The sequence below is a fragment of the Calypte anna genome, chromosome Z (assembly GCF_003957555.1).
Source record: "Calypte anna isolate BGI_N300 chromosome Z, bCalAnn1_v1.p, whole genome shotgun sequence".
NCBI classification, from domain to species: Eukaryota; Metazoa; Chordata; class Aves; order Apodiformes; family Trochilidae; genus Calypte; species Calypte anna.
Window position 1 is genome coordinate 28,792,997 of NC_044274.1, and position 23,111 is coordinate 28,816,107.

The following is a 23,111-nucleotide window of genomic DNA, read 5'->3' on the forward strand; positions in this document are numbered from 1 at the left end:
TGGAAACTTAGTAAGTAATGTGTTGGCCTGAGAGTATGCTGCCCATCTGTGAATTCAACACTAGGAATTCCATATTAGGACTTGCCAAGACTGGGCACTGTTTTAAATTAGAAGGATAAAAATTACAAAAATAAACAGAATTTAGCAGACTGTTTAGGAAATGGGTACTATGTTCTTCTGCATATATTAGGAGGCCTGCTTGTCTACGATGGAAATCTTGGTAATCAAACTATGTAGACATTTAAAATGAATGGAAGTAGAGAAAGGCTTTGATTTTAAAAAGAAGGCTTTTACAGATAGAAGTATCCAGACAGTAACTTAGTTTTACAGTATTTGATTTAGCAACTCTTAATCCCGAGAGGTGCATTCCCCAGTCTGGTCTCCTTTCCTTCTCTCTATTTCTACACAGACCACATTTGCAAATATGGGTGGACAGGTTACTTGAGCTGCCTAACTTGTTTGTCCCATCATATAAGCATTGCTACAGTCTCTGAGAATGTGTTCAATCATTTATGTTCCCACAGGGCTCCTGGATGCAGTTGCGTGCAGTTCATCTTACACTGATGTTGTGCCAAGTGTTACAGTGATGAAGAGGTCTGCAGGAATCTTGCTGCATTTTTAGCAGAAATAAGAATGCCAATAAACAAGACAGGTGGTAGGAAATACAGCGTTCCCATTCTGCTAGGCACTGCTGCCCTGCTACAGATTGCTGTTGCAGTGGTCCATAGATCACTTGGACACATCTTTCTGTAATTTCCCATTTGTTACTTTTGTGGTATTTTTCTGGATGCTTGACAAGAATTTCTGAGCTTTCATCAGCCAGAGCTGGAGCATTCAGAGCTGCAGCTGGTGGCAAGCAGCTGTGCCTTGAATAATGTATGTATATATATCGTATATAAATCAGATTTTATCAATTCTGTACTTAAAATTATTTGATTTTTTTCCAAAATTTATGCTCTTTATCTCTCTAAGCCTCACCTCCCTCTTTTGTACAAATTTAATATCAGAGACCTTATGTCAGAGACAGCATCCATGGTTTCCACAGATTAAAGACCTAGGAAAAGGAGAGAAGACTAAATAGGAACAGGACAGGATTTAGTGTATGGTTACAGTATTATACTGGCAAACTTAACTGTGGAGATTCTAAACTTCTGTGTGTTTGATTCTGCAGGCATTAGGGGTTTATTTTGGAGTGCACACTTGATCCCTATGTTCTTTGCCTCCCTGCTGACAGAGTGGCATAGTGGGAGCCTCTCACCAGGGGAGCACACACCATGCAGCCAGCAGAGACTCCACCACTGTGCCACTGTTGCACAAGGTTTTGTTGCTCTGAGTCTTTCTTTCCCAAACCACGTTCTCAGTGATACCATCTGCTTGCGGCACAAACCGTAACCAGGTTGTAATTGTGGAAGCGTAAATATGTTTGAGAACAATGTGACCTGCATTGTGTGAAGGCTGAATGACTGACCTTTAATGTAAATTAATTTCGGTACAAAAATAATAAGCTTGTTCATTAGGTAGTTAATACCATAACGACCAACAGTAGGAAACACTCCCAAGAAGTGGGCACCTCTCAGTCCTCATGAAAAGCTGGTGTGAGGGGGATCTCACGTGCAAGGGCCTGGAAGAATGCTGTCCCTTCAGTTCCTTACACATGGTGGTTTGCTACCTCAGACCCAGCTCAAGGCAACAGCAGAATTGAGAGATTCAGATCTTTCTTTCAGAAAATGCAAGTAATTGTCTCTCGAGCTTCTTTTAGGATGTGTCATGGCTGAAGAAAGCAATAACAAACATGGGGTGGGGGGGATGATATCAAAGCATTAAGGAATACAGTGGCCAGCACAGGGTTCTGTTCTTTAAACCTACATGATAAGTAGCACCAACTTCAGCCTGGTATGTGGGCTGCCTTATCCCTGGTTGGACAAAATTCTTAAATCCTAATTTAAAAAAAATATAAATGTTGGGAACAAATTGCCCCACTGCATCTTTAAGATAGTATTTTTGGACAGTTCCCTAGGAAAAAAATTGCCTTTATATCATCTATGTGTGATATGCTTCATATGCAAGTAAAATTTAACAAGAAAACTAGCAGAAAGGAGCTACATGAAGGACAAATTCAGCACATGAGCTGTCATGATCTGTAATATTTAGAAAATTCTAGTGTAGCTTCCAAGTTGACTCCCATGCAACTGTTCCTTTTACCCCTCCAAATCTGTGTAACAAAGCCAGCTGGATGCTTCATTAGGTTTTCCAGCTGCCATGCCTGGAAACAGCAAGGTCATTGGTATTGTTTGGGTAATTAGCTGCCACTAGAGATTAAAAATCCTCCTCTACACTGTTAGCTCCCCTCTTTCTTCTGTCAGTGATGTTTAGCTACATAGATGAATTTAATTTTTTCACAGGTATTGGAGAGTAGGTGGAAGAGTAGTTACAGTGTAAATTTTGCTAATTTTCACACATAGGATTTTGAAAAGCAAGTAAGGGCAAAACAGGGTGCGAAAGGATTTGCTAGCTTTTACAAATAAAATATAGTGGCCTACTTTAAATTTAATTTAAATTCTAATTTAAATTTTAATTGACTTGGATATTTAGTTCTGATTAGGGGGGGTTGGCCCTTTTTGGGGGTGAGTTGTTGTTTTGTTTTGATTTCTGTGCACTACAGTGATCCACACTAAACTGAGCCTTGCAACATTTTTTTCAAAATTAACTGTATGTCCTAATTTGCAGTTAAATAATAAAGTTGCTTTTGAATTGCTCAGCAGTGACATGCCCTCCACAACCTGTGTTGCTAATATATATGTAGTCTTTCAAGGAAGTTCCCAGGTGTGTTTGAATGACAAGCTAGACATCAACAGCCCTTTCTTTACCCATCACCACACAGAATCCTGAGCTTCTGTAGCATGTCACACATCACTGACCTAAAAGTTCCGATAAAATATAAATAAGCATAGCTTGGGCAAGCAAGAATATGTTGTGATTTACTGCATTATCTGTAAATCCTCACTAACTACCACAGCACACTGTTTAAGTAGAAAACTCTACTTAATCAAGATGCTTTCCAAAGAATCATTTTACACCTAAAGGTACTTGTAGGGAGGACGGGGATTAACTGGAACAGCAATATTTCATTTCACTGGGACACCTTCAGGTGACTTGGGTGACAGTTAAGTTCATCTTCCTTATGGCAGCTTGTTTTCCCCTGTCTGCCCTCACTTACAGCTGCTTCACAGCCAGCTACTGAAGAGGAACTGACACTACTTACCAATGGGAAAGAAGCCCTCTTTCCATCACTCTGAAGCTCTTTTGGGTATGTCAGACTACTCAAGTCAGGGACAGGCTCAATACAGTACTGCCACAGGGAGAGATGCTTAGGTACTTCATGAGCCTAATTTTAATGAAAATATTTAGGCCCTAAAATAGCTATAATTCTTTCATTTTTAGAAAGGCTTAAGACAAAATAAACGGGCAATTCATGGCATTTAAGTGTTATGTCTTGGAGTCCTAAAATGTGCAATTCGATGTCGTTCATTAAAAAGCACATTAACCAGGACAATTGCTGAAACTAAACACATACACTCCAAATCCAAGCTGAGACTGAAATTCAACATTAAATATATAAATAGAAATATTAGCACATAGAATCTGCCACTGTACCTGTATGAAATCAGTGTGCAGCCTGAGGTGCTGCAGTTTGCTTGCTGCTGGAAAGTAGTTGGTTTTCAGTTAACACAGTTATTGAAGAATCACAGAACTCTTTGGGTTGGAACCTTAAAGATCATCTAGTCCAACACCCCCTTCTATGGGCAGGGACACCTCCTAGATCACGTTGCTCAAAGCCCCATTCAACCTGACCTTGAACACTGCCAATGAAGTGGCACCCATAATTTCTCTGAACAGCCTGTTCCAGTGACTTGCCACCCTCACAGTAATGACTTTCTTCCTTTCAATCTAAATTTACCTTCTTTCAGTTTAAAATTATTGTCCTTTGTCCTGTGTATACTCCACTCAGAAATAAACTTTGTAAAGAAGATTACTCATGCTCTCTGATCGTCAAACTAGCCTGATAAGTCATTATGATGTCACACAATGATTCACACTTCTGATGACTCATAAAGCCAGGATAATTATCTAGCTGGTCTTCTGCTAGTCTGATCAGTGAGTGAGAACTACATGAGACTGAGAGCTCTTGTTTTATGAATGAAAAAAGAAATGTGGAGAAACGAAAACGTCAGTGCTACAGATCAGGTAATACTAGATGCTTACCCTGACTAATCTGCATGTTTAATTTGAGACATAGGTTTCCTCCAAACTGTGACCATGCTTTATGAAAAGTAAATACCCTGAACTTTTATTTTACTACTAGATTTCCTCTTTAAATATTTTAAATGTTATTAGTCTTTAAGAGAAACCACCTTGTGACATAGTATAATACTTTCACCTTCCATACAAAATAGTCCATTTGCTCTGTTCGCAGAAGAAATTAAAATTTTTACTGCATTAAGTGGCCCATGTGACTTTACAAAGGTTGTATACAAAAAAATTGAAAATATGTAGAAGTACACTCCAGCAGCCAATGCTCTGCAAATACTTTATTACACAAATTACATTCAGCTTCTGAAAATAGTGTTCTAGCAGTGATACAATCTAAAAATAAGACATCCCAGAAACACATCAAGTTGGGTAGAAGAAAAAAAATTAAATACTTTTTTCATTCCTTCAATGCAATATCATGTTAGTGATTTTAAAAAAATATAAGATTTAGCAGCTTCATTTTCTTGCGGCACTGTATTTTCTCTGTACTGCAACAGGTTAAGGACATTGAGGAAAGGCACAAACAGAAACTGGCAACTCAATAGTTATGGGAAAAATATTTTGATGAAGCAGATAGTAAGACTTATTTACAAGATCCCCAGATTGAGATAAGAAAGTACTACTGCTTTAAATCAACGCTGCAATTAGAGACTCTTTGCCTTCCTTAAGATGCTCTCATAAAAACAATGGCACTGATATGGAACTTCCATACACTCCTCCACTTAAAAACCAGAACTAAACCCAAACAAAAATAAAGGAACCAGTGTAGAGCCCCACACAGACTAGTATAGTTTACAATTAATTACACAAAATTTCAACGTGCTTAAGAGAAAAGGAATTTGACATTTTGGGTTGATTCACATAATGGAGAACTCAAAGGCTGGTTTCAGGATGATGAAGGTGCTGGTGGGGGTGGAGGTGCTGAACACTCTTCCTCTGAATCTGAGCCATCATCTTCATCTTTTTCTTGATCACTTCCTTCAGTGCTCAGCCGGTCAAACCCTTTTCGGCTGTAGCCTTTGTGACTTGCAAAGAAGTTCCCAAGGTTAAGCCCACTACTGGCTTTCCCTAAGGAAAAGAAAAGCTTGTCATAAGGTTTACTGTATGAGGGGAATAAAAATCTATTTATTCATTCAACTATACAGTGGAGATTATTTTAAGTGTTCTTCCAGAAACTATCTTTAAAGATCAGCACACGAAAGCTATGCATAGAGATTATGAAAAATGAAGGAAATTCATTTTTTAAGTAGAAGTTTCAAGCTATTTTTTCAGTGTACATTCTTTCATTAAGGCTACTTGTGTTCCCACCATTTTGGTCTTAAGTCTTGAACACCAGAGTTTTGCCCTGATCCCTCCAAAATCCACCAAATCATTACAGTAGGAGCGATTACAGGAAAAAAACATCCGATTATTGCTTTCTTAAATGATCTTCAATCACTTAGACTTACCTCTAAGTCTGCCTAAAATTCTGCGTGAACTTGAATCAAGTTTATGTTCCCCATCAGCTGAAAAATAAGGTAGATTTCAAAAATAAGCTAAAAAAAATCATATTCTATAATTAACTACTCATATGTATTTCCTGATACAAAGCACAGGCATTCAAAAAAGTGAACCAGCAGCTCTAAGAAACAAAACTGTCACTTATCAGCTTTTTGATTACGGTAAAATTATAAGAATAATAAGAATTTTCCTAAGAAAATTATTATACCACAGATGTGGCCAATTCATCCATTACAAAGATTCACATGTAAGTTATTTCTAAGAATTTAGTTCCCTCAGCTGTTCACTTACGTTACTGTTAAGAATTTACAGGAAGTACAAGAACCTTGTCATTTATATCGTGCACACCTACATTCCAGAACACTGCAAAATGCAGCTTGACATTTGAAATGTCAAGTTTCCCTTCAGAGAATGGCTTTCTCGAGTATAGCAAACTGTGAATTTCTTCAGGAACCTTAGGAACTTTCTCCTCCTCCTCACAAATAAGATCCTTCTCCCTGGTAATTCTTTCCATCCTTCATCTGAAGAAAAACTAGATGCCAGCACCAAACTGTCTTTTCCTATATGCTACACAGATTCCATAAATCCATGAATGCAACTGTATCATGCTCTCTGACACAGTAAACACAAGCACTGCTTCAATCCCATTGGGTTACAAACATTGTACTGCAGATCATATTCATTAACAGCAGCACTGCAGCCATCTCGAGTGTGAGCACATTTAATGCACTGAACATGTTTGAACACAGTCAGGAACTGGCACACTGAAATCTTCAGATACAATATATCCGATTCAGTTGCACAGCAACATTAGACCGCTGAATTACCTACTCTGTGGCACTATGTCCAAGCCAGTGGCAGAACTTTTATTCTATGTGCATTTTCTTTTCTTGTTTAGAATACCTTAATAAAAATATTTATACCATACACAACAAATGTAGTGATCAAACCACTGTAGTTTACCAGTTCTTTACCTTCATGTGAATTAAGGATGAATTAACATATAGTATTGTAAGTATCGGTTAAAGCTCTCACAACAGCAGATGGCAGTGCATTATGGAAACATGGCTGACTCACAAAAGGCACAAGATGGTAAAGAACAGTAATATATAATGTCATGTAAACGTTATCTGTTTGGATTTGCTTATATCTTTATGATACCTGTGGAGTCCTTTCTTCTCAGCAGAGCATTACAATTTACATATTCTAGACCATGATATGAATAAATTCTAGTAATTTCTGAGATAACCTATTTATAGTTTGACACCAGTTGTAAGTTTTTAGATACATCTTCTGAAAAGATGGTGGCTTGAGGAGTAATATTAAAGGCAAAGGGGGTGCAGTTCATGTCTTAGTTTGCATGCACCACCACAGTATCCATTCAGAAGGGTAGAGTGAGTCTACCTCTTCGTACTTGTCAATCTGTGTTCAGTGATGTTTTTAAATTAAATAGTAAAAGGCTTCAGAGTTATTCATGGTTACCTCCAGAGACAGTTGTCTTCCTCCACTGAATATACATTAAAATTGCCATCAAAACAATAACAGGGATAATTAGAAGAGCTGTAATTAGAAGAAAAGAAACTCCAGTGCTGTTCTGATGGACTAAATGTTGTTTTTCCTGCTTCTTTAGAGGGTCTGTTGATGCTGGGTTGCTTTCCAATTGGCTTCTGGCTTCCACAGTTGATTCTGATTCTTTAAAAAGAAAAGAATTTTAATATGTAAACTATCTGCATCAAGCAACACTGAACAAGATATTAAAGAAAAGAACAAGGTAGAATACCTAAAGTTTTGTAACAAGGGAATAGAAGACAAACACTTATGGAGACATTTTTAACTCTTGCTGATGTTCTCCCAAACGTAATGCAGAGAGTCTAAATAGTACTGCTCACGAGCAAAGGTGCCCTCCCCTTTTCTCAAAGAGGGAAAGGAGAGGTGTCAGGTAGAATTTTGTCGCTAACAGTATCTATAATTTAAAATACAGGAAAATCCCCAACATATTTGTTTTTACAAATAGGCGTGAGTTGTAATATCAAGTACATATCTCTTTTTGATGATAACAATTGCACAAGAAATAAAGAATTTCATCATAAACAAAAAGGAAAGCATTTAAAATTTCTTTGTAATAAACTTGTAACAAAGGGATAAATTTTCAGATCTGCTATATTCCATGAAAGAACTTTGGCTCTTCCTGGCTCTAAATCTGGGTAGCTTTAGAAAACTGCATTCAATCATTCCTAACTAGTTTCTTACCTCTTCACCTCTAAGGAGAAAAATAATTTTGGTAAAATACTTTATGCCATTTTATGTGTGTATGGAAGATCACATGCTACGTGCTGGCTTTTAAAAAGTGCTGCCTGGTTTTATATTTTAAATCTGATTTAGCTGCGTATCTTAGGAAGCAGCTGCATCAGAAGAACACTCAATCAACTATTTTGATTGTGTATCAGACTTGAAATGATGTTCTATTATGCAAGAATAATAAATGCTTCAGTTTACACTTAACATTAATACAATTATATGATTGTTATCACTAATACAATGATAACAATGATACAACAACATGATGTCTGTTCAAGTAGTAGTTACAGCCACAAGCAATCTTCCTCCACCATCTTGTCCACCTCTGGACAAAATGATTCTCCAAGTGTTTTCCTGCACTTCAAAGCAATGCAAGCAATAGTAACAGTCTGTTAGAAGAAGGCTGTGAAAGTGCAGGCCACTTCTCTCAAATTATTAAGCACAGTATGACACAAACTCTGTGGAGTATCTGTTTCCTTCGAGTGGAGTTGAAATATGACAGTTTCAGTCTATGTACTCTAAGTAATTTTAGAGATTGCTACTTAAAAAATGTCTCTTACACTGGTGATATTACTTCTCTCTGTAACATTACAACTATCAGCTAGTATAGTTAAGAAAGCTGAAGTACATTAATATATACCTAGATTTCCTTTACTGTGGATGCTGCAATGTCAATACTTCCTTTCTGAGTGCTTCAGGAGGACTGATGTTGCCACAATAATAAAATAGAAGGATAATGGTTTTGATAGTAAGGATTTTATTGTTTTATAATGTCAGTATCCTTTATTGTATATTCTTGCAATTGGCAACTGGAATCTTCTGATATTTTTCTCTGCATATAGATGATTAAAGCAAACCATGCAATCTCCAATTTCAACCAACAAAAAACTGGCTACACAATAGAGCCCAAAGAGTGGTGCAGAGTCCAGCTGAAAACCTGTAACTAATGGAGTCCCCAAGGGTTCAGTGCTGGGTCCACTCCTGTTTAACTTCTTTATCAATGAGCTTGATGATGGGACATCTTCTCAGCAAGTCTTCTTCTCAGCAAGTGTCTTCTCAGCAAGTTTGCTGATGACACAAAACTAAACTGGGAGGACTGGCTCATTCTCCTGAAGGCTGTGTGACCATTCAGCAAGATTTGGACAGACTGGAGAGCCAGGCCAAGAGGAACCTGATGAGGTTGAACAAGAACAAGTGCAAAGTCCTGCACCTGGGAAGGAATAACAAAATGGACCAGTACAGGTTAGAAGGCAACCTGCTAGAGAGCTGCCCCATGGAGAAGGAACTTGGAGTCCTAGTGGATGAAAAGTTATCAATGGGGCAGCAATGTGCCCTTGTAGCCAAGAAGGCCTGGGGTGCACTAAGAAGAGTGTGTCCAGCAGACAAGGGAGCTGCTTCTCCACCTCCCTCTACTCTGCACTTGTGAGACTATATACTTGTGAGGCTACATACTGAAAGACTATACAGAAAGATAAGCAAATTGCCATTTCAAATAACCATTTTTTGGTGGTTGAGGGTTGTGGAGCAGGGATGGGTGCTGGGGAGTAGCTATCAGAGTTGTATTTCAGAGCAATTTATGCATCTAAGGGAGCTGACACAGATACCAATCTGGACTATACCAGATGGTGCTAAGGAATGAATCCACTAGTTAAATTTTTTAGTTAGTTAAATGTCATCACTAAAAATGAAATGTTTAGATTAGATGTAGAATAGCATCTATAAGGTAACACTGTTACAATCTACTTTCTAGTGTTTGCTATGCCAGCTCATCTTATTTACAGTCACTGATGGAATAATGATGAAAAATAAAACAATAGTGACAGTACTAAGCATTTTCCCCTCCAACTTGGCAGAAGCAGTCCTAATCTATGTGAAAATACTGGTTCCTTCATTTCCATTACAAATCAGACTAACCTTTTGTTTCCTGTACCTCAATACCAGCTTTTTTAACTGACCGATGTTCCAATTCTGTAAAACAAAATTATTCTTCAGGATAACTGACATTTCAGCAAGACACTTAGTGACATTTTCCTGCTAGCTTTTTCAAATGTTCAGTACAATTCTACACTAAACGGTCCCACCAGCATCTGAAATTCACCAAGGAGAGGCAACATAAACCACTCACTAGCTCACAAGGCCATAGAAAAAAGAAGAGCTTGACTCATGAAAGATATTTGCTATAATTAGCTCTTATGCCACAGAGTTTTTATGGGCACATATGAAGGTTCAGGGATTCTACAAAAATAAAATTGCAAATTATAATCAAAGTCGTGATGGATTAAAGACTGACTGAATCAGGGCTACTTAGACACTGCATTTTAATAATGCAGCAGTAGTTATAAAGAAAATTGTATGCAAGGACTTTCTTCATCTAACCTGTAAGTAATGAATAATTCCGTTATTTTTGTGTTCTCGTGTTTCTTTGAATAGAAGCATAGGCATATTCTTATTCATGTTACTATATACAGTAAAAGCCATTCCCAGTCAAAATTACAGTGTATCTGGGCCAGTCTCTTCTTATTAACAGAAGCTGATACCAGATGCCTCAAAAGAAAATTCATGAATTATAAGCAGACAAATATGGAAAAAAACTGACTTAGTTAGAAGTTCATTTGTAACAGCAGACTGGTTGACTAACAACATGAAGCCTGAGGCTTCATCTCTCATAGATTTTTTTTATCCAATTGTCACAGTTTAACATGCCCAAACCAGGACATAAATATAATGCAACAGTGGATTATATTTTTACTTCTGTAAATAATCCTACTACACTGATGTCTGACTAATCAGGTCCCTCTCCCTGAAGTCAGGCTGCTTGTCATGGGGGTTACTAGATTAAAACTGGGAAGCTTCCATTTCATGGAAATAAGGCTTCAAATTATACCGGATTTATTTTCTAATGATGAATACTTCCTATGAAATGAATATAGATTTTAAGTTTACTTGTGCTTTTAATTCAGCCCCTGGGAGTTTTCTGTATGATAACATCAAAGGAAACGATGACTTCTCAACGAAGGATACATTAAAATTATTAAAATGCTGAAGAGTAATCCTTCTGTTTAGGCATATAATGACACAACAAGAGATAGATCTATCATGACACAAATGCATTTTGATTCTGCCTGTGACAAACTCATGCACCCAGGAGTCTCCTTTGACAAACCATGCAGCCATGCTTAGGAATAGTCTTCTAATGAAACTGAACAGTAGTACATGTCTTCTACAGGCATACCTTGCAGTCTACTTAAATAATTGTCATTGAGCCACCACAATCCTTGACAGTGGTATCAAGAAAATGGGCAGTGATCTGAAGATAAAAATGTTGTGACATTAAGAACAAAAAGAACATACTTTCTGTGGATCCAAACTTCCACACAGCTCTGGCATGAACATCTCCAATAAATACTGTTTTATCTTCTGAGGCAACAACATCATGTGGCATCTGAAAGTTCTGTGAAGTTAAGCAAGATATATTACTTTTAGGTGTCTACAAATTCACAACGTTTCCTTAACCCTGGACTTGGAAAAGGAAATACTCATTCCTTAGACTGGAACATGCAGCAGGTGCTGGTGTGAAGGCCTAACGTGCGCGAGAGGAATTTCATTTCTATTCTATGTCAGCCTTCTCCATGCAACAGAGAGATTATAAGATGTATTCACAGTAAACAATAGTAATACTTACATTCTTGCATTAATTTTTATTCTGTGAAATATCTATTTTAAAAAATCATGAATCTTGGGTTCAAGCCCATGTGTTTAGTTTTTGCCAGAGTTTGTACACAATACAGCTTCTGCTATACTCACAAACTATCTCTCTAGTATAACTTAAAACTGGGCTGTAGATAACAGTATATATGTTACCCAGATACGGGAATCGTAACACTTAATCCTTACTCTAAGACAACATGCAGAAACTGCTTCTAAAAAATAAACACAATTAACATATGTACAATACTGTATGAATAATATTTACCTTTCAAACTAATGTCCTGCAAGGAACCAATATAACCATACATAAATTTTCTTTCTGCTTAGGAACACAGTCTACCTTTTGACATACTTCTAGCATCTACACACTAAAATATTCAAGTTGTTTATTCTTCAAACTAGCTTCTAGGGACTGTCTGGCAGCAATAAAATAGACATAACCTGAATGAATGTATTATCTGTAGGAATCATGGTGAGGGTAGTATAATTTGTGAATCTGTACCACACATAAAAACGGTACCCAAAATTCTACTGTCTATATTAAGGTAATATTATAAACAATTCCTTTTGAATACACTATAAACCGTGAATTCTCTATCAGTCTTATAAAAGATGGAGATGTGGGATGTTACTAACATTCTTACACATGCACCAGGCACTCTGTGTGATACTCTACCTTTCTAAGTGGAATGAAAGAATCAATTATTTCTCCAGTGGAGAAGTTCATCACAAATCCTTGCACTGGTTCCACCTCTCCAGGATAAGGCATTCCATTAACTGCAAAGAGGAATCCACCTGCAACAACATCATATTTGCTTTAAGAAGCCCCACATATCAAACTGCAGTGAAGATTAACTGCAATAGTTATTGATGAAAAATGTCTGTCTGAGGGAGACAAACAGAAAGGTAACTCAACAGGAAACTAACTCATAAGAGGGAAGTTAAGTTTAAAGACAGGTAAAAGTCTGACATTTAAGATAGTACCAATAAGCGGAAAAAGCAAGACAGTATTTTACAGATTAAAGATAAAAATAATGTGAAAGGATTAAAAAATAATCTGAATAATGCTTTGTTAAGGATGCTTAATCTGATGCTTGATCTGAAAGTTCTTTAACAGCATCAAAAGGAGAAAGTCAGATAGGTAATCTGTGTGATCACAAGAGGAAAAAGGTGTGAAAGGGGGGCTGGGGCTTGAAAAGCCTGTGGCAGAAAAACTCAGATTCTGCCAAGTTTTTTCTCTTGAGTCTCTTGGGGAGATTCTGACAGTCAATTCTTTTTCATAGTAAAGAGGTCAGAGGAGCCAGCTTACTGGAAGGTGATACACAAAAGGTGTTAAAACACGATGGAGGTTAATAATTCATCAATTTTGGCTGGCATTCACTGAAGTTCTGAAGAAACTCAAGTGTGGAATTACAAAGTAAACTATCACTGGTAGCAGCCACTCCCTCAGGAGACTACTAAACTTCTAAAATAGTGCCCATCTACAAGAAGGGCTCAAAATGGTGTTTGGGAAATATAGGTCAACAATTCTCACTTCCATCTCCAGTAAGACAGTAGAGTCTATAATGAATAAAAGGACATGGGTTAAATATGGCCTGTTGGAAACAAGCTGGTATGGCTTCTCTAAGGGGAAGTTGTGCCTCACCTCTGAATAGGGGAGGAAAAGCACATCAGGTAAAGGAGATTTTGTAGATATACTTGGATTTTCACAAAGCCTTTGAAAGAATTTTCAGAAAGCATTGAGGATTTTGAGTTATCACAGGCTGCAAAGAAAGATCTATTAACAAAAAGGAAACAAAGAGCAGATCTTAAGGGCAGAGCTTAAAAGTTTCACAACAGCGAGTCTGAAAGGGCCATCCTGCAGGGGTAAGAGCCAAAACATCTTTCACTCAATAGCCTTTATCAGTGACCTGAAGAATGGGGTGAACAATGACATATCCCAGTCTGAGAAAGGTATTGATTTCTGCAAAGTATTCAAAACTAAGCTTGATGGCATAGAGAAAGTCAGGAAACAATTTTATAAGTGTAAGTGAGCTGTCAAACAGACGGCAGGAGAGCTGCAGCAAAGACGAATGTAGAGTGATGCTTCTGTGAAAAAAATAATTCAGATCATGCCTATATGATGTTTAACTTGGAAGTGGCTGCTACAACTTTGGAGAGACATCTCTGAGCCACCACCGAAAACTCTATGAAATCTGTGTTTACTTTGTTTACAGAGACAGCCAAAACTTCAGCACAGTGTTGGGCATCTTTAAGATGAGAGTAAGAAAGGGAGAGGATAGTTCTGCCTCTATGCAAAAACTTAGCATGCCCACATCCTGACTACTGACAACTGTTCTACTCTCTGCATTTCAGGAACATCCTAATGAAGTTAAAGACACTAGAAAAGAAAAGCAACTGCAGTAGTGAAGGGGGTGGATCAATTAAATGGCTCGTGAGGAAAGACTAGGTGGCTTGAGTTCTTTGGTTTGGAGAGGAGAAACCAAAGAGGCAGAAGATACGGGAAGTGTGGAACTTCAGAAATACTGGGACCAAGAAGTACTCAATAAAACTATGCCACATTTTTAAATTAGAAAATTTAAGTGGGCAGTGAACTTCTGGAAGCCTGTTACTACAGCATGTCAAGGAGACAGACACTACAAGCCAGTTCAAAATAGGATTAGGAAAACTCATGGCCCATAGGTCTAAAGAAAGATACAATGAAGGTCAGGAGCTACTTCCTAACAACCTTAAATAAAGTGTTTGTGGATGCACAGGGAGAAGGAGAGGAACAGACAGGATTACACATTTTCCTTAAAACGCCTCTCTGGCTGTGACTGTAAGAGCACTGGGCTCTAGATATCAAGTAACTCATCCAGTACAATATTTCTTATGTTCTTGTCAGCTGAAAGAGAGACAACTCTGGTATTAAATTTGGTATCAACTACAGAGTCAGGAGTCCAAAACATTATTATTAATCATTGACTGAGCAGTTACTAGGAAGTAAACAAGCTCATCTACTTATTAACACCACATTTAGGGAGTCTAATCAGTAATTTCTCAAAAGCAGACAGTAGGCAAGCTTCCCTTGTCCTGGAAACAGGAAAACAGGACAGTTCTAAAATTTGCCATTACTGCTTTAAAAAAGAATAGACCTCTGGCCTAAGATAACATGATAGCACTATTCATGAAATAACACCATGTACTGTGACACACTGGCACACAGCAATTACCTGAAATACAAAGAACAGCGAAAATGAGTACCTGGAACATATGAAACTGCAAACAACTCTCTTCCAAATGATTTGTGCTTGATCTCTTTTATGAACTCCCCAGTCTCTAGCCTGAAGCACTGAATTCTACCATTTTCCCTGTCTGCAACACATAGCTGACGGAAGTCGGGGATCAGGGTTAAGCTGTGAGGGATAAGGAACTGTCCAGGTCTTCCCCTGCCTGAAGTAGTTCCTGCAATACAAAAATATCCAATTTCATGTTAAAGTACACATTGAAACTATTAGTTTTGCTTAAAAACAGTATGTCATGTAACACAACTTAACGCTGGAAAAAAGAATAAAGTCAGTTTGCTTTCTTTTCCTAGGAGTTTTATGTGTTCCAGCAAATAAACAGTAGTAATCTTGTGTGTTGTCTTTGTAAATCCTGCATTGATGAATTTGCTGTTACCCAGTAATATCCAGCACAGTTTAATACCCGGTACATAAATGTAATTTCTCACAAAACTTAAAACAGATGGCAAAAAATTGCAAAAAAATGTTAAAAGGCTTATACTATTCAATCAAATACTTAAGAAAAAATGAGGGGTTTGTGGCAGTCATAACATTTTCATTATAAGATAGGCCAGGCCAATACTTGTACAGAAAGCAAGCTAACAATTTCCCATTTTTATTGTCAGTAGATATATAACTACCACAAGTGGCTATTTGAAGAGAGCAAGCTGCAATACAATGAGAAGGCTGAAATTCAGCTAGGTCTGGAAGGGATTTTGTAAATAGAAATCTATAAAAAAAGTAATAGTAACATCAGCAATCTCATGGTTCATGAAAAGTTCAAGATAACAATGGCATTTGTAAAGAACCGAGAGCTCTGACCTGTACCTTCTCCCCACTGCATCAAGTACAATCCATTTGAAGAGAACTGAACGATGCGGCTGTTACAGTAGCCATCCGAGACGTAAATGCTGCCAGTGATTGGATCCACAGCCACATCAGTTGGTTGACAGAAATGATTTTTGTCACTGCCTGGTTGCAAAGCCACTCCTAAGATCAGTAATGGTTCTTTTTCATCTGGTCCCAGTTTAAAAACCTTTTTTTTTATTCAACAGGGGAAAGGAAGATGTTTTAGTTATGGAAGATGGAAAATAAGAGGGATGACTGCCTATGGAACAATATCTACCACTGTGAATAAAACAAATATATATACTAGACATGGCCTTAACATATTGACTCTGACATCTATTACCAGTTTTTCAATAGTGTTGATTCTAGGAAATTTTTTCATAAAATATAAATTTCCTATGGTTATAGCAAATGAGTTAGTTTCTATTCTGTGTTTTAGTACACAGGAGAACTGACAAGCAAAGATGTACCAGATTTTGTTTTTTTTAAAAAATCACTGTTTTAGAACAGATACTTTATTTCTGAATACCGTATCCATGAAGGCCAAAAGTTCAATTTCTATAGGCACACACTTAATATTTATGTTAACAGGCCTAGATAAATAATTCATGTCAAATCTCTAGGAAAACTAAAACTTTAAGGTCCTTATCCAAGCTTCAAAAACATACCTGATGGAGAGCTACATCAGTGACCCAGTAGTTACCATTTTTATCTATACTCAAACCATGTGGTAAGTAAAATCTGCAAACAAAAATGTAGAATCAAGTTGAAAACATCTTTCAGGAAGAATTATGTAGATCTGAAGATTTCACTTTTTATCTACAGATCAACAGATGCTGTACAAATGAACTACCTGTAGAATTTAATTTAAAATGTAACTTTGCAGAACAGAATTTTATCAACAACTCTCTCAGCTCTGGTAACTCTGGTATCTCAAGCTAATATTTGGTTATCTTTAAGGATAATATACAGTACTCATGAGCTCTGCACTTCTGTTACTCTGGCATATGAAATTTATGAATAGTTAGAAAGCAGAGGTGGTAAAGATGGAAAATTGCTTTTATTAATTGTTGAATATGCAGTTTTTATGTATTCATTAATTTAAATAAAATCAGAGGCTACAATCACAAAACGTAATACAAAATGTGAAAACAAGTTTGGAGACTTTTTAGAGTAACATACATTAAAAACATCTTAGTTCAATTGGTAAAACCAAAAATAACTCACAGACTTTTGCCCAGGGAACGAAGCAGTTTTGCATTACTTGGATTCAGGACAAGAATTGTGTTCTGTTCAATTGGTCCAAGTCCTCTTTGCTGATAAACAAAATTGCTGTCAAAAGAACTACACAAAAATAGTGCAACAGAAAGCCAGCATTAGAAAGTTCCAATGATGAACAATACACACAGACCTTAAAGCTGTTTTTCAGTTTAATTCCAGTGTGGGGCTACTGGCTACTTTTTTTCTTTAAATAAGCCTTATTACATTAGTGTGTGAATTACAGTGTTGGGTGTCTGCATTTCCTATGAAGGTTATGGCTTCCACAGTAAAGGACTACCAGATCAACACAGTAAAAATTAGGATTTGTTTCTAAAGAAAGAAAACAAAACCCACCCTTTTTTTTTTTTTTTTTTTTTTTTCCCCCTTCTTTGCTGTGGCCAATCAGAAATGGGAAATCAAACAATGTAGCCAAAGTAAAAACAGAGCTAATCACAAATGCATAATTGCCAGTATGAACAAGTATATTTCATACTGTCTAAAGCAGAGTGTGCACATTTATGTGTCTTTTTTTGTTTGTTTCCTTTTACAAAAAAGTCATCATTTTGTTAGAGCTAACTACTCTAAGATTCAGGTATTAAGGTTCTTAACCTTTTCAGAGTATGCCTGTAAGATAATGTAAGACATGATATGTATTTCTCCTGTTCCTACAACTCTACACTTAATTTTCAGGATATCTGGAACTTATTAAAAGAAGCTGGAATTTTGTTGTGCTTTTTGTTGGTTGGTTTTGGTTTTTTAATCATGCACAGAAGGAGTGCTACAGCCACTGAAAAGCTGCTACTGTATTACAGGGCTTGTCATTGTATAACTGCTTTTATGTTCTGAAACAGACTGAAGCTGCCGTATAAAATAGCACAGATCATTCATCCTGCTATATTTAGTTGAATGAGGATCCAGCTTTTATGGTATATATTCATAACTCACAGGAAAAATGTGTTTTGCCTAACAATGCAGATAATTTTTGTTTAATTTATTTCTAGACTATGCTGGTGAAGTACTGAAAAACAGAAAACAAATTCTGAGATTTCAGGCTTCATTGATACATCATATTTATGATTTGCTAAGGAACACTATACTCAATTAACGCTTTACAGCTAATTATAAACACTAACATACAAGTCTGGTAACTTTTTATCCCTCTGTGTACAGTAGTCATGACAAAACTCACAAATACTCAGGTTTTATTCCTTTTTAGTGAAAAATGAAAATACATATACACTCCTTCCTTATCAGCACCATCCATGAAGGGGTTCCCAGACTATTTCAGATGCACGTGATGTAGATAAAGATAAGAAGTGAAGGCTGACTGGCCGAGTATACCTCTGTGTGCCTTTTCTCTGTGCCATGAGATATGGAACAACAGCTTAACCACAGCCATATTTTCTAAATACATTGTTTTATAGTCACAATAGCCTATATAAAAAGGCCTGCAGAAGTTTTAGCATATCTAATTTCAGTGTTCCTACCAACAGTAGCTTTTTTATTAACCATGCTCCACAAGAAGAAAATACTGCTTGTGAACAAAACCCTTCTGAAATTAATTAGGATTTCATGTGTGATTCTCTAAGACCCATAACCAGCTACAGTTAACAACAGCTCATTTTACATCTTGGTTACATATCTGGGACTGAATGCTATTGGTAATAGCAGTTTCACCTGGCCAAAGCAGTTTCACTTTGTTCCAACTTCAGACCTCGCATGATGGCAAATATGGCAAGCTCCCACACAGGGCAGATGTACAAATTAACACTACTAATACTGAATATAAGAGAATGCATTTTTCTAGGATGTTCAATAATCACAAGTGAAAAATACTCAGAATACTCAGAGAAGGTTGAGTCAAATGAAGATGTAATGCTAGCCAGCACAGCTGCTATGTTTATGGATTTCCAGACTCCAGACCACGAATCCTATCTTCTCCTGCACCCACACCGTAAGAAAATTGATGTTCAGTCTGTTTCTCTATATGGTTGATTCATTACACTCACTTGCAATTTTAGAGAATGTTTATGTGTTTTATTTTATTTTATTTAATTTTTTAATCCGTATGTTTTCTGGATATTGCTTGGTCTGAAACTCCAGCTTATGCTCTTGGTTGCTGGGTTGCCAGGCACTCTGAAATACCCATTTCACCAACCACCAATATACCATATGAGTCATAAATGACTCCTTATCTGCCACATTATTTTATTTAGCTAAAAACCCAAAGCACTTAATTTTTTCTGTACAACAGTATTCTAAGTATAATTTATTTTAAGTCTGAGAAAGATGTCCTCTGAATTTCAGAAACTACGTTATCTTTAAATTAATTTATCAGAAGTTTAAAAAAATCTCCACTGTTTAGCTCTATGATTATGTATAGGGATACCAGACACTTAGGCAGAAGATTTAAAAAGCATATGAAAAAAAGGTACTACCTAATACTCTGTTATAAGCTAATGCTATTTCCTGCTAGTATTCTTTTACAACTTAATAGAAGTTTTTCCAAAGTGTCCATCTAAACAGTTAGACACACTATTGTAAATTTCAAAAACATAAGAACAATATAAAATAAGGACGTTATGGTTTATTTGGAATGTTTTGCTCTTAAAATAATACACCTTTCAATATGTTACTTTACAAACAGTAGAAAAATGGCCATTAAAAAATTTGGACTTCATTTTTGCTTTGAGTGAAAATAAATTTAGTAAAATGTATCAAATGAGTAGAAGAAAGAGTTTGAAAGTGTGCATAATAACAATTCAGTTTTGTTCTGCAGACTTAAAGACAAAAAAGCACTAAGAAACACTGCAGGTAGCTTTGGATGTCTTATGGTCCTAGTAGTGGTAAACCATAGCGTACCATATATACCACTACCCCATAGCAACTCGGGTACTAATAGTAGTAGTATTCCATACTAATATGCTGTTCTCACAGGCTAATTATTTCTGCTAAAAAACATGGAGAAGCAGTGATAATTAATCTCAGTCAGTATCACACTAACATGATTATATAGTGTAAGGACATAATGTACAATCCTCTTTCTATATGGAGACACATTCTTACTCTCTAGAGAGGTAGTAACCCCATAATCTTCAAATGTCAGTTATTGTTATTATTATTATTATTATTATTATTCTGAGTCCCATGAAGACTCTTTCAGCCAAGAAACTGAGTTTTAAATGCAAAAGGAACTGCAATCTGTCTTTTCTTAAGAAGACAAATAGCAGGCACCAATTTGACCTTCTCACATGCCATGTGGCATACTTACCTTTCATCCCAAACATGATCACCTCTATGGAAGACAACAAGGTTATTTTCAGGGTCCAGAGCCAACCCAGAAACTTGACCTAGTTTGAGGTCTAATCCAGGCCACTCCACAGCCTCTTCTATGTGGAAATCTGTCAGAAGAAACAAACATACAAGACAGATATTCATGTAGCATTATTTATATAAAAAACATGACTGAGTAGTTTTTGGTACCAAATACTGGAAATTACAGACACTTTCTTACATGCAGGATTTTCATTAAAGCATTGCAATTTAATTCCAAGCGTACTTTTACTATAGGAAAGCATGCATAAGCACTGGTATCCTGCTACGTATAGGATGAGAAAAACTTCAAAACTATTTTACACTCTATTATTTTCTCCATCTTATAAGGATACAAGTAAACAGACTCTAGAAGCTTCAGGAGGTCTGTGAATACCTTCTGGACTGAAATACTATAAAAATATGTTACTATCCAAAATCAGCAGGCCAATGTAAATATTAACCTATCAGTGTTTTATTAAAAAGAAAATGGGTAACAGAATAGGAATCACATATCACAAGTGGTTGATTCCTGTCTTTTTTTTAAAAAAAGCTTTTAAAGACAAGGAAAAATACAAGGAGGGAAGAAAAATAGCATCAAGAAGCAAATAATACAGTGATACTGTGAAGTTGGCCTATAACATTCCTTACAGCCATAAATACATTAGTCCTTGGTAGCATTCCTATCTTAGTCTAAATATTACAGGTACAAAAAGGAGGCATATGCCTAAATCTGATGAAAGAAATGAAGCAGGGCACACTATCTGTCATTGCTTATGTTGTGACACTTTTTAAAAGTAAATACTGGATAAATGTTTAATAACACGTGATTTTCACACAAAAATTAGCAAGTGAACCACTATTAAACTGTTGGATAGTAATGCATTTGTCTTAAATAGTAAAAATCTTCAATTAAGGGAGACAAATTTAGTTTCAACTCGACTAAAATCTAAAATATAATATGTTTATGCCATTCTCTGTTGTATGTAAAAATAATCTTACAATGTTAAAAGGCATTGAGAGTCCAAAATATTAAGTAGCATAGCGTTGGCTACAAGGACTTATTTCCTACAAATAGCCTGCTTAAATGCTATTTGGATGAGATCAGTCTGGGTTCCCTGGGCAGTTTTCAGAGACAACTATACAACATTCCCAAAAATAGAAAGTGTAATGTCAAGAAAAATATCACTAATTATGATAAAAAAACCCATACCACCTCCAAATTGTAAAATGCAGTCTATGGCTTCCTCACGAAGGGAAGAGATGGGACTGGCACTAATTTGTTTACTCTTGTGACTGAAGACAGAACTTGGGGAAATGTTAGGAGGCTGAATCAGGTCAGATTTAGTTCAGATACTAAGAAAAGGCTTTTCACCCAGAGGGCAGCTGAGCAGTTGAAGAGGGAAGCAGTCACAGCACCAACCCTGCCTGAGTTCAAGAAATGTTTGGATGATGCTTTCAGGCACATGGTATCATCCTGGGGGTGCCCTAGACAGGGACAAGAGTTGGACTTGATGATCCTTATGGGTCTCTTCCAAGTCGGCATATTCCATGCTATGTTATGAAATCCATCCTTCCATCCTTTTTCAGAAATCAGTTTGTTCAGAGTAATTCCATTATATCTAACATGCAGACATTGTATGTATGCAGGTATGCATAGCCAAACTGAAGGTGAAGAGATAGTGATTTCTCTGCATTTACACTTAACTGGAGCTGTTTTACCAGAATTCACTGTGTTTGCTAGCATCACGCTGTACTTTAACACTTTCAGTTCATCCAAAATTTCTGTGTTTTCCTGTGATCCTAAAAACCAACCACAGGATACCTTCTAGCCAAGTAAAACACATAGCTCCCATTGACAAATTGCTGAGGCATTAGTGCTTTGAAGATCCCAGACCTTGATAAAGAGCACCCAAGAAGTTTGAGATGGTTCAGCTGGAAGTGATCTTCTAATAAAAGGAAAAATGAAAAGGGAAACGATGCTCAAAATCTTCAGGTCACCTGTGCAACCCATGTGTTCTGGTAAGTGTACATAAGCACCCCTCCTTACCCCCTTACATTTCACTTGAAAGAGATGTAGTCCGAGGAGTAACAGCAAGGATGGAGTGGAGGGAATTTTCTACAATCTACACAAGGTAAATATAAAAGTTGTTGTGAAAACCTAACACACACTAGGAGATATTTTACCTTTGCAGCTTTAGATACCATATATAGTAAGTGACAGAGAAACTTTTTAGGCTTATACAAACCTAAGGCAGTCAGCAGCTGCAGTGAACCTTAAGACAGTTATCAGAAATTTCTAAAACAAATTCTACCTGTAGCAATTCTGACTGAACAAAATTTCCAAGCTAAAGTCAAAGCCAATAAGAAAAGAAATTGCACATATTAATACAGTTTGGTTGGTCACAGCAGGTCCATTATATTTGTGTACGTTAGCATTCTGAAAGGAATAAAAGGATGGAAATCCAGTGTCTGCTTCTTCACTTTCTCATCACACATTAGCCTAAGTTAACTTGCAGAGTACTTGTGTACATTTAAAGTTACAGTGCCCCTTGACCACTGAGCCTTTTCCAAAAATGCTAGAAAAATTAAAAGGAAAGACATAGAAAG

At 36.7% G+C, this 23,111-nt stretch overlaps 1 protein-coding gene across 8 annotated transcripts in view; it reads right to left on the bottom strand.

The window, feature by feature from the left end:
* Positions 1–4,571: 4,571 nt before the first annotated feature.
* Positions 4,572–23,111, bottom strand: part of PAM (peptidylglycine alpha-amidating monooxygenase) — a 96,393-nt gene continuing 77,853 nt past the window's right edge. For 5 of the 8 annotated variants that reach the window (XM_030466784.1, XM_030466781.1, XM_030466785.1 and 2 more), the window contains 11 exons: positions 20,461–20,590; positions 17,157–17,273; positions 16,598–16,670; positions 15,903–16,116; positions 15,061–15,261; positions 12,494–12,612; positions 11,461–11,560; positions 10,024–10,077; positions 7,294–7,503; positions 5,760–5,816; positions 4,572–5,379 (listed from right to left, as the gene is read on the bottom strand). In XM_030466784.1, coding sequence (XP_030322644.1) covers positions 5,198–5,379; positions 5,760–5,816; positions 7,294–7,503; positions 10,024–10,077; positions 11,461–11,560; positions 12,494–12,612; positions 15,061–15,261; positions 15,903–16,116; positions 16,598–16,670; positions 17,157–17,273; positions 20,461–20,590 — 1,457 coding nt within the window. In that variant the 3' untranslated portion in view covers positions 4,572–5,197. The remainder of the gene's footprint in view (positions 5,380–5,759; positions 5,817–7,293; positions 7,504–10,023; positions 10,078–11,460; positions 11,561–12,493; positions 12,613–15,060; positions 15,262–15,902; positions 16,117–16,597; positions 16,671–17,156; positions 17,274–20,460; positions 20,591–23,111) is intronic. The other 3 variants (XM_030466788.1, XM_030466786.1, XM_030466787.1) reach the window with 3 other exon arrangements.